The sequence below is a fragment of the Ahaetulla prasina genome, chromosome 5 (genome assembly GCF_028640845.1).
Source record: "Ahaetulla prasina isolate Xishuangbanna chromosome 5, ASM2864084v1, whole genome shotgun sequence".
Classification (NCBI taxonomy): Eukaryota; Metazoa; Chordata; class Lepidosauria; order Squamata; family Colubridae; genus Ahaetulla; species Ahaetulla prasina.
Window position 1 is genome coordinate 130751037 of NC_080543.1, and position 12839 is coordinate 130763875.

Genomic DNA, 12839 nt, shown 5'->3' on the forward strand with positions numbered 1-12839 from the left:
AGCTTTGCTGGCTGAGGAACTCTGGGAGTTGAAGTCCACAAGTCTTAAAGGGACCAAGGTTGGAGACTCCTGTGCTAGAGAGAATGTATTTCCACCCCCCAGCCTTAGGTATAGCTCAAGTGAAGTGATGCTAAGCCCAACCTACCTCGCAGGATTGTTGTGAGGAAAATAAGCAGAGGGACTGTTAACGTATGCCGCTAATTTTAGGTGGACCCTTATTTAAGAAGTGGGGATCTAAAAGTATCACAGATAAATATTTCAAAATAAAGCACCATGCTATGGAGGCGGGACGCAGACCTAAAGGGTTAAAAACAACCTTCAATTTCTGAAACGGGATAAAACTAAACGGTTTTCTTTTTGCATAGTTTCAGAGGTAGCTTACGACTGCCTTCCACTTCCTGCTGGTCTCCCAACTGATCCAAGGATAATAATGTTGGGTGCCGAGATCCAAAGTTTTAAACTGGGTCAGTTTGTTCCATTCCCCCTCAGAATTATGCCTTAAAACTAGTTATTGGCAATTAATCACAGAAAGGAGACAGCGGGTGAATGAGTTACAGATTTAGACCAAAGTTAACACTAGATTTCTCATCTCAGCCATGGAACATGTCAATCATTAATAGGAAGGCAGAAAATGAGGTTATCTCAAAGCCTGAATGAAAATGAAAGATCATTTACCGTATATACTCGAATATAAGCCGATCCGAGTATAAGCCGAGGTCCCCAATTTTACCCCAAAAACTGGGGTAAACTGGGACTAGAACTCACTGTCTCCTAGTGATTGGCCTAAAGTCACCCAGCTGGCTTTTATGCCCTAAGGTTAGACTAGAACTCACTGTCTCCTAGTGATTGGCCCAAAGTCACTCAGCTAGCTTTCATGCCTAAAGTGGAACTAGAACTCACCCTCTCCTGGTGATTGGCCCAAAGTCACCCAGCTAGCTTTCATGCCTAAAGTGGAACTAGAACTCACCCTCTCCTGGTGATTGGCCCAAAGTCACCCAGCTAGCTTTCATGCCTAAAGTGGAACTAGAACTCACTGTCTCCTAGTGATTGGTCCAAAGTCACCCAGCTAGCTTTCATGCCTAAAGTGGAACTAGAACTCACCATCTCCTGGTGATTGGCCCAAAGTCACCCAGCTGGTTTTCATGCCTAAGGTAGGACTAGAACTCACCGTTTCCTACCGTAGTGATTGGCCTAAAGTCACCCAGCTAGCTTTCATGCCTAAAGTGGAACTAGAACTCATCTTCTCCTGGGGATTGGCCCAAAGTCATGCAGCTGGTTTTCATGCCTAAAGAAGAACTAGAACTTGCCATCTCCTGGTGATTGGCCCAGTCACCCAGCTAGCTTTCATGCCTAAAGTGGAACTAGAACTCACTGTCTCCTAGTGATTGGTCCAAAGTCACCCAGCTAGCTTTCATGCCTAAAGCGGACCTAGAACTCACAGTTTCCTGGTGATTGGCCCAAAGTCACCCAGCTGGTTTTCATGCCTAAGGTAGGACTAGAACTCACCGTTTCCTACCGTAGTGATTGGCCTAAAGTCACCCAGCTAGCTTTCATGCCTAAAGTGGAACTAGAACTCATCTTCACCTGGGGATTGGCCCAAAGTCATGCAGCTGGTTTTCATGCCTAAAGAAGAACTAGAACTTGCCATCTCCTGGAGATTGGCCCAGTCACCCAGCTGGCTTTTATGCCTAAAGTGGAACTAGAACTCACCCTCTCCTGGTGATTGGCCCAAAGTCACACAACTAGGTTTCATGCCTAAAGTGGAACTAGAACTCACCATCTCCTGGTGATTGGCCCAAAGTCACCCAGCTGGTTTTCATGCCTAAGGTAGGACTAGAACTCACCGTTTCCTACCGTAGTGATTGGCCTAAAGTCACCCAGCTAGCTTTCATGCCTAAAGTGGAACTAGAACTCATCTCCTCCTGGGGATTGGCCCAAAGTCATGCAGCTGGTTTTCATGCCTAAGGTAGGACTAGAACTCACCATCTCCTAGTGACTGGCCCAAAGTCACCCAGATACCTTTCATGCCAAGGTAAGACTAGAACTCAAGTCCCCTGGTTTCTAACCCAGCAGCTCAACCACCACACCAAACTGGCTCTCGTGCGATCCAAGAATAAATGCTTCGTTTTTAACCACTGGCTATTTTCTCTGCTCTCACACAGTTTTGATTTAAATTTAAATTTACTGATTTAAATTTAGAGCAGATGACAGATGAGCTACAGCTTTAAATCAGAAACTGGCTGATGTAAATTTAGTCAGCAATTCATCAACACTGTTAACAGTAAAGCCGCTACTGTTAGATTTATACAATTGTGAAGGGCCAACAATGCTGAGCTATTGTAACACAAGTGGCACTTCATAAATATGTTTTGTATAGCATACAAGTATGTTAGTAAAAGCTGAAAAACAGTAACAGCTCCAACAGGAATAATGACATTTTCCAATTTGTTCAACCCCAGATGAGGACAAGCAGTAGAGGGAAAATATAAGACGCTTCAAATTAAGTTTCCAGACATATAAATAGCATATTGCATGACCTATAATTTAAGCTGTAACAGTTTAAAAGCTAAAAGAGTGGTCAGTAAAAAAAAAAAAAAGCAACAGCCTGCAGAAAAACTGAATGTAAACATGAAAATGTATTTTATCCAAGTGCTCGTAACTGGAAACTAGAAATTATTAGCCATCATCACAAAGAGATTATGAAGGAAAAGGGTTTGGTACAAGTTAACAAACCAATCTGAGTTAAGACTGAGCAGGTTTGGTTACTTCTACCCACTTCTAAGGAATATAAGCGAAGAGTGCTCTAAGGATGGGAGAAATTAAGACAAACTCAGCTCTTTTCCTTATTAAGAATAAGGTAAAAAGGCTGAAAGAGGGAGAAATCCATAAAATTAAAAGAGACGATGGAAAAAAACAAAGATCAGAATAACAAGAGTTGGAAGAGACCTTGTAGGTTTTTCTAGCCCAACCTACTCAAGCAAGAAATCCGATATAATTTTAGATAAATGCTTAGGGCTGTTGGTTTGAGCTCCGAGCTTGGCAATTTGGCTGCAAACGTTTCATCACCATTCAAGGATACATCGTCAGTGCATTTTGAGTTGTGCTTGTCTGTCAGATCACAGGTCTTTGGTTATCTTTTTATGAGATGCAAATTAGTCTGAATGTTGTTTGTTGACTCAGAAATATCCGAACAAACAAGAAAATAAGAGGAAGAAGAAATATCAGACATGTTTACTGCCTTATTTGGGGATAACAACAAATACATAATAGCCCTGTAATAGTGTGGACTACTATTACATGTAAAATAAGAATACATGTTTTAAAGATTGAGGTTTTTTATCATTAAATAAGAAAGAAAGATTATCAATAAATTTAGTATCATTTCAGGCAGGCCGAAATACCAATCTGTCAAATTAAAAAAAGCACTTGAACTTAGATTAAAATCTATTCCATACAATAAGGCATTTGAATATTGTTTGTCAATAGTTTAATATATAATTTGATTTATTTGAATAAACACAACATAAAACCTAGTAATATACAATATTCTGGTATATTAACTTTTCCAAGAACATTAATCTATTTTTCGGCCATGTTATGTGTTGTACTATGTTTGAGGTTCAGACCACAATAAACCCACTAATTTCATTAGAAAATATGATGGCTACGCAAAGCTTAAAATATATTAAAACAAAGTTACAGATATAGTCATAGAAAATACCAAATACCTCTCACTATTGATTTCCATTAATGTTATAAGTGAAGATCAACATTTAAATACGACAATTATTACAGATATAGAAATATGTCAATTTTTTCAATGCCTGAAACTTTCACTGATTGGCTATTTGTGAGATGGTTTCTATCACATACTAATTTAGGTTAAACTGGAATGATGTAATTTGTTGATTGTGGTAGGATTTGAATCATGATCTTGGCATGTACGAATCAAGCTGAATAAAAGCTTATTAATCAAGCTGAATAAAAGCTTATTTGTCTGGACAGAGCATGTTATGAAAGAAACCAGCAATTGTGTTTTGCTAATTTGGTTTTAGGATTTTAGCATGTAGGATCAACCCAACCAAATGATAAAAATAGTAGAGATTTCTCTTCTAAACTAACAATCTTCTTTCTTAAATACAGTCTTCCCCGTTTTTTTTTTCTGTTTCTTCTGTACAACTTAACCTTCTATAACTAAATCTTATTTATTTATTTATTTATTTATTTATTTATTTATTTATATATATATATATTCTGAGGTGTTTGTATGTAGGTCTTTGGTTATTCGGGTTTTCTCCCGCGTAAAATTGGAAGTGTCTTGGCGACGTTTCGACGAAGTCTCATTCGTCATCTTCAGGCTTCAGCTTCGTGCTTCGTGCTTCTGGGAGCAATGTGTGATTGCAGCTGTTTCCAATCACACATTGCTCCCAGAAGCACGAAGCTGAAGATGACGAATGAGACTTCGTCGAAACGTCGCCAAGACACTTCCAATTTTACGCGGGAGAAAACCCGAATAATCAAAGACCTACATATACATACATACATACATACATACATACATACATATATATGTTTTCTGAGGTTTTCGCAGGTGTTTGTATGTAGGTCTTTGGTTATTTGGGTTATTCGGGTATATACACACACATATATACATACATACACACACACACACACACACAAATATATATCCACCCATTAACTTCATTTATTTATTTTTTTGCCTAAGATATCAACAATTTAAACTTTTCCAGCCTTTTTTCCTAGCCAACCCAACACCTGGAGCAATCTTATGTAGATCTAATCAAACAGAAGTGACACTGATCAGTTCACGCTTAGAGTCAATTACTAGTAAAGCAGTAAATAAGCCTGATAAATCAAATTATTGGGTTTGGGGATTCTCTGAGTGCCATTGAGAAAGTCAACAACCCTATAGTTGAACCATGTGTTACATATATTCAATAATATTGATATAAGTTGACCACTGAAGAAGAATGACGTTACAATGTTTATAATATTCCCAATTTTCTCCAACTCCCTTCTAGCACTGATGATGTTACCTAGTTTGGTAATGAAACGTCTCCAGGAAAATAACCAAGGTCAGAGAGAGTCAAGAATCCCACACTACCAACTCTATACTTGGTCCATGCAGGGATCAAAAAAAGAAACACATAGGAGGTGAGTAAGACTTCTATTTCTTCACCTTGTCCACAGAGGCATGTATTTATACTATTTAGCCAGACACTCTTGACAGATAGTCCCTAACTTATAACTCGTTGTAAGTGACCGTTCAAAATCACGCCACTGAAAAAAGTGTTCTTCATAGTTCCCCATAAGTTACGTGATCAAAATTCAGACACTTGGTAACTGATTCGTATTTATGACGGGTTGCAGTGTCCCAGGGTCATATGATCCTCTTTTGTGATGTTCGGACAAGCAAAGTGCAAGGGGAAAGCAAAGTGCAAGGGGAAAGCCCAGCTCACTGAACAACCGTGTTACTAACGTAACAACTGCACAGGATTCACTGAACAACCGCAGCAAGAAAGGTTATAAAATGAAGCAAAACTCGCTGAACAACTGTCTTGCTTAGCAACAGAAGTTTTGGGCTCACTTGTGGGTCGTAAGCAGAGACGGGCTGCTACCGGTCTGCACCGGTTCGGGTAAACCGATAGTTAAGATTCTGCCCAGTTTGGCAAACCGGCAAATCCCACCACTCACTGGCCCAGCTCCCATTAGTTTTTCAGTCTGTTTTCTAGGTTGTTTTTCGGGCCAAAAACAGCCAGAAAAACGGTCTGGAAACGGTGAAAAAATTAGCAGGGTGGGAATCCTACCTCTGCCTCTGAGGCGAGTGGCAGGGAAATGGGAGTCGGGTGTGATGAGTGACATCACCCATCCAGTCACATGACCAACTGGCCACGACTACCCAGCCAGAGAACCAGTTGTTAAGTTATTCAAGTCCCACCACTGGTCGTAAGTCAAAGAGTACCTGTATCGTTTGAATCGGGGCTTCCAAAAAGTGCAAAACTTTGCTCTAACTTTACTTCTTTTAAATTCAACCTGATAATTCTGTTCATCCTCGCACTGAGCAAATAACCCTAAACACTCTAGTGTCTTTCCACTGGATAAATCTGTAAACATGCTTACAGTTGTGCATATGTGTGCATCGGAGTAGTACTGGCAATAGTGTTCCCTCTATTGTACAGAAATTGCTGTGATTTTCCAATGTTTCTTGAAGCACAGCTATTTCCATTTTTCCTATAAAATCTTTAACTCTTGTGGTCCACGAGCAGCCTGTGGACCTGGCAGCAGAGTCGGACAGTGAGTAGGCTGGGGAGGACAATGGGCCAGTCCTGGAGTCAGGCGAAGACCCAGACGAGGGCTCTGCGTTGGAGGCAGAGATGGGGCCAAGGCCACCTGGGAGCGATGCATGGACTCTGGAGCCTCCAGAGGTGGACAGCAGAGAGGCAGAGGAATAGGAGCCTGTTCACAGTGCACGCAGAAGGCAAGAGCAGCTGAAGCAAAAAGGACAACTTGGGAGTAAGGCCAGGAGATGATTGGCCCCTCCCATAAGGCTTAAAAGAGCAGCAATGAGCCATTGGGTTCTTTGTAGAAAAGCAAGGTTGATTTCCCTGCTTCTTGTCAGCATCTCTTGAACTTTGTGGGGTTTTTGCCAAGAAAAGCCTTTGGCAGGTTGCCAAAGACATCAAAGGTTGGTGATAAGGACAAATTTGGACTCAGCTGAGAATGAATTAATTCTCAGCTGTTTTAATAAAATAAGTTTGTTGAGGACTGAATTGTGTTTAGTAATCACTACTTGGGCCTTGGTCACATCATTAACCAGAATCTTGATCTAACTCTTATATAATTTCTGCCTGGGTTTAGGGCTGCCTTGGAAGTCATAGGATGGGGAAATTACAATTCCACATACTTGATGTCGGGATGCAAATACATAATGGGACAGGTAGTCCAATTCGTTTAGCGACCATTCAAAGTTACGATGGCACTGAAAAAAGTGACTCATGACCGTTTTTCACACTTACGACCGTTGCATCATCCCCATGGTCGTGTGATGAAAATTCAGCTGCTTGGCCGCCGACTCGTATTTAAGATGGATGTAGTGTCCTGGGGTCATGTGATCCGAACTTCTGACAAGCAAAGTCAACGGGGTTAATTCACTTAACAACCAGGTTACTAACTTAACTGCAATGATTCATTTAACAGTTACGGCAAGCAAGATCATAAAATGGGGGGGAATCATTTTTCTGTCTCACTTAGCAACAGAAAATTTTGGGGCTCACTTATGGTCGCAAGTTGAGGACTACTTTAGTGTCTCCTGCTGGATGCTGTCCAAGATTCTGAGAAGTCCTCAAACGGACTCTACCCCCAAAAGATTCAATAAATGTATATTTATTACAATCTGAATTTCTGGTCACGCTTTTAAATTTTATAGATAACACACCCCTAGTCAAATGAGGCAGAACCCTTAAAACCAACTCAACCTTCATTCTCACCAATTAGTATAAATACTCCCGATCAAACAGGTTACATTTTAATCCATTGCTATGAAAGATCGTTTTGCCTAACGTCTACGCAAGTTCTTATTCATCCAGGTCATGGTTGTCCCAAAAATGCTTTCATTTTCAAGGGCACTGGGCTTTTGTGAGTTTTTTTTTTTAAGATATTTCGCTTCTCAGCCAAGATGCTTCTTCCGTTCCAACTAACTGGTGGGGAATGGAAGGAATTTATACTCTGCAATTAGCTTCTGAAACTACCTTAGTGACTAATCTACCTATTAACTCTTATCTATCAAGCACATCTGGAGCCTTTCCTACAAGAAAGGATTGGAGTCAGTATGAAGCCCAGCAAGTTACAAAGAGTAAAATTACAGCGATTTCACCCAGAAAGGTATTGAAAGGTATTTCAAATAGTTGTTCCCCATCAAAGTAATCTACAATCAAGATCACATCAAAAACAAAGCTAATTAAAACACATTTAATCAGAATCGTCAACAGGTGAGCGTTAAGTCCAGCCATAAGTTGTCTAAATAATGTATTATTGTGGTGTTATGTGGATGCCATTTAAATCTACATTCACTTAAAGTTAAGCCATGCCTAATAGGATATAAATTGCAAGGATATGGAAATCACAAGAACTATGGTACAAGGATATGCAGCGAGTTGGAGCCAGTGGAATAAATATTTTTTTAAAAAAATTAAACAATTTTCTTTCTTAATCCAAAAAGACAGTTAAAAACTAGTTTATGTTTCAATATTAAGAGCTAGATTGTTCAAACAAAAATATGATTTGTTCTACTATTTCTGAGCCATTTATGGATAATATTTGTATATTTAATAACATTTTATATAATAACTTGACAGCTATTTAGCTATAACAAAAAATGGCACGTGAAATGGAGTTACATTGGTGGATTTAAAGTTCTGCATAAAAAGATAAGCAGTTATAAATGGAAGAAATTAGTATCTACTGATTATCAAGTGAGGTACTAATACCACTTTATAAAGCTTTAGTAAGATCACACCTAGAATATTGCATCCAGTTTTGGCCACCACACTATAAAAAAGATGCTGAGACTCTAGAAAAAGTGCAGAGAAGAGCAACAAAGATGATGAGGGGACTGGAGACTAAAACATATGATGAACAGTTGCAGGAACTGGGCATGGCTAGTCTACGGAAGATAAGGACCAGGGGAGACATGATAGCAGTCTTCCAATATTTGAGGGGCTGTCACAGAAAGGAGGGGGTCAAGGTGTTTTCCAAAGCACCCGAAGGCCAGACAAGAAATAATGGATAGAAATTGATCAAGCAGAGATTTTCTGACAGTGAGAACAATCAACCAATGGAACAGAAGTTGTGGGAGCTTAATCACTGGAAGCTTTCAAGAAGAGCCCAGGCTGCCATCTGTCAGAAATGGTGTAAGATCTCCTGCTTGGACAGGGGGATGGACTAGATGACCTACACGGTCCCTTCCAACTCTGTTAAACTGTAATCTAATGTAATTTCACTAACGTCTTTGTTTCTGAGGAAGATGTTTAATCAATCATGTCAGCTTTTTCTGACATATTACCCATTTATAGTTACTTTGCCAAACTGATCAGGTTCACTGTTTGTATGAGGAGGGGTTTAGCCAACTCTGCCAAAAAAAGGAGAAAAACGAAATGACACCGGCAAAATTTAATACTTTAAATGCCCCGAAGCCAAAAAAACCTGAAGAGCATCCAATTTTGGCAGCGCCGATGACAACGAAAATTTTAAAAAAAATCATTATGAAGATTTCAGGTTCATTGGAGAAAACATAGAAAGAACCATATATCTAATTTTTTTAAAATTAAAAAAATGTACACCAGGCTTCAAAGTAAGGTCTCTCAAGGTGATGTACACCACCGTTAAATTTTGTTTCGACTTTTAAAAGTTTATGAAACAGTTACAGTGTGAGCATTACTTCTGGCACTTATTTTTTTTTAAAAAGTGGGGGTGGTTTCAGATATCAAAAAAGTTGTCTACTGTACATTACACACACGCACACATTAAAGCAGAGGTTTATTGTGGTTATTGTTAAGCAACCGATGATTATGTGTGTATATGTGTGCATATTTATATTTGGTATATATACACACATATACAATCAGTGCATCGGTTGCTTGATGATAACTGTAGTATATTATAACCCAACTGGAAAGCGTGCAACCTACATTAACCTGCATTTCGCCATGGTATTGTATTTGATTATCCCGTCCTCCGAGAATCCTTTTTCTTTTTTAAAAATTCGCCTGGCATCTCCCCCACCTTGGTCTCCCCAAAATATATGAGTTTTTAAAGACACCCAAGCCAATCAATGTGTTTTCTCCCTCTTGGAAAGACGTGTTGCTTTTCCTAGGACGGCCGCTCCCTTCCTTGCCAGCCCAGGGAAAGGTGCATTTGGTTGAAAGCTTTCAGTTTACGTAGCCGTTTAAAGTACGTCCTGAAAGCTTTTAGCAATTTGGTGAGTCCCAGAGGTTGGATGCAGGCCTGGTGCATCAGGGCCTCCAGTTTGGCTCCATTATCGCAAATCCTCACCCATAAATCACAAGCCATTTGGAAAAAGGAGGCGAACATTTAAAACGTTGTTTAAAAATATGCAGCGCCGGGGGCTCTGAAATTGAAAAAAATAACGCAACTGGAAAGAGTGCAACGCACATCAACATGCATTTGGCTCTGTTATTATATTATATAAAACGCAACACAACTGGAAAGGGTGCAACATACATCAACATGCATTTGACTCAGATATTGTGTTACATAAAACACAACTGGAAATACATTAACATGCATTTCGTTCTACTATATTATATAAAATGCAACATAACTGGAAATGGCGCAACACACATTAACATGCCCCTGGCTCGATTGTATTATATAAAATGCAACACAATTTGAAAGAGCGCAACCCAGATCAACGTGCATTTGGCCCTAGTATATTATATTGAATTATATATTATACAAAATGCAACACAACTGGTAAGGGTGCAACCCACATTAACATTTATTTGGCTATATTATATTAATTATATATTATATTTTAATATATAATATTAAAATATAATAAAATTATATATATATATATATATATATATATATATATATATATATATATATATATATATATATATATATATATATATATATATATATTATATTATTATATTATATTATATTAGAATGCAACTGGAAAGGGAGCAACTCATATTAAGCCACACTTGGCTCTGTCATTATATTTTATTTTCCCATCCCACCTTTTTCCGAGAATCCTTTTTTTTTTTTATAAATTCCCCCGGGCATCTCCCCGTGGTCTCCCATCCCCAGGATGCAACTGATGGCCTATCTTGCTCACAATCATGTCTAACTGCAAGGCTTTCTGGGATCCAACTATGGGAGAAACCCAGAAACGGCCCAGAAACACAACACATTGTTTGGAGGGTTTTTTGTGTGTGTGTAAAACCACAAGACGGTTTCATCCTCAGCAAGGAACGCGGCCTTTCCGGATGGTCGCCCATCCAAGGACGGACCAGGGCCGACCCTGCTTAGCTTCGCTGACCTCCCGCTCGCGCAGAGGAAAGAGCCACCCGCTCCCCCCTCCCCCAGCGGGCGGCGGCCCTCGCGGCCAAGGAGCCAGGACACCGGCCGTCCGGAGAGCGAACCGTCCCGGCAGACAGTCTCCTCAGCCGGGTACGGAGACCTTCCGGCCTTAGGAAACTTACCAGCCGGACTCGGACAGGGTCGCCGCGGCCACCGCCGCGTCAGCCATGGCGCCGCCGCCACCTCCCGCTCCCCCCTCCCTGCGCAGGGAAACCGAGGCACGGCGGCCGGAGAGGGTCAATCCCGAAAGCGTTTCCTCTCTTCCGCAAGTTATTTATTTCAAAAAAAAAAAAAAAAAGGAGAGAGCGGGGAGGGTGAGGGAAGACCCAACCCCCTCGGCCTCGCTCAGGCTGCCGGAAGTCCGAAGCACCCGACGCCAATCTGCGCAAGCGCGCAAGCGCGCCGCCTCCCTTTTTTTACGACGTCCGCCCGGCGCCTAGATAGTCTCTTCTTCCGGCGGGCGAACCTGGAGCACGGGTGCCCCTGGCGGATCCTGGCGGAACAGCGCCTGTCTTAGAGCGTGAAAGAGCGTTCAGAGAGAATACCGAAGGCAGCAAATAAGTGCAGAAAACAACCAGAACTACAAAAAAAAAAAGGTGTGGTTTTTTTTCCTCCGGACCCAGCAAATGCTGGAAAAAGCAAGCAGAACCAGAAGCTGGGTCCGCAGGAAAAACCTTAAAATCAGCCTTTTTTTTTCGTGGTTCTGGTTGCCTTTTCCACTATTTGCTGCATGCAGGATTTTTTTTTAACCCCTCTTTTGTCTTCTTTCAAAACTCCTTGCAGCAAAGTTTGACAGCTAACAAAAGTAGAATGGTAGGATTAGAACACACCACATCTCTGACATTAATACTATTGAACGCGTCCAGAAATATTTCACTAGAAGAGTTCTTCGCTCCTCCGAAAACAACAAAATACCTTATACCACCAGGCTTGAAATTCTGGGATTAGAAAACTTAGAACTCCACCGACTCCGACATGATGTGTGTTTAACACACAGAATCATCTATTGTAATATCCTTCCTGTAAAAGACTACTCCACCTTCAATCGCAACAATACAAGAGCAAACAATAGATTCAAACTTAATGTCAACCGCTTCAAACTTGATTGCAGAAAATATGACTTTTGTAACAGAGTTGTTAATGCTTGGAACTCACTACCTGACTCTATAGTCTCTACTCAAAACCCCAAAATCTTCAACCAAAAACTGTCTACTATTGACCTCACCCCATTCCTAAGAGGACTATAAGGGGCGTGCATAAGAGCACAAAAATGCCTACCATTCCTGTCCTATTGTTCCCTTCATTATAGTATTATATGCATACTTTTACTTATACTTTTATTTATATATACTTTTTCTCTCATGATGGGTTATTGTTTATGTTGATGATTGCATATACTGTTGTGACAAAATAAAATAAAAAATTAGCCCCTCACCCAAGATCCAACACAGGACGAAAGACCATTAGCCACGCTAGGAATTGCCCGACACTCTTTTAGAAATACAAAGCCCATATTGCACAAATCCCATCAAAGTTACGGAAAATATAAAGATCCATCCAGCTATTCAGCCTTGGTCAGCTGCCCTAGAACCAGAAATCCTGGTGGTTGTCCTTCACCAATAAATGGATCTTTCCTTCCAATCAGCCTCCAGCCTCCCATTTTATTTCCAGCGTCTTTCTCCCAGCTTGGAACTGAACCAGATGGATTT

General features: G+C 40.4%; 1 protein-coding gene across 2 annotated transcripts in view; it reads right to left on the reverse strand.

Moving 5' to 3' along the window:
- Positions 1–11500, reverse strand: part of TDRD3 (tudor domain containing 3) — a 98359-nt gene extending 86859 nt beyond the window's left edge. Inside the window, exon 1 of one of the 2 annotated variants that reach the window (XM_058184945.1) lies at positions 11253–11500. In XM_058184945.1, the coding sequence (XP_058040928.1) occupies positions 11253–11299 (47 nt within the window). In that variant the 5' untranslated portion in view covers positions 11300–11500. Of the gene's footprint in view, positions 1–7037; positions 7143–11252 lie in introns of those variants that run through there. The other variant, XM_058184944.1, reaches the window with a different exon arrangement.
- Between the last annotated feature and the right edge of the window lie 1339 nt (positions 11501–12839).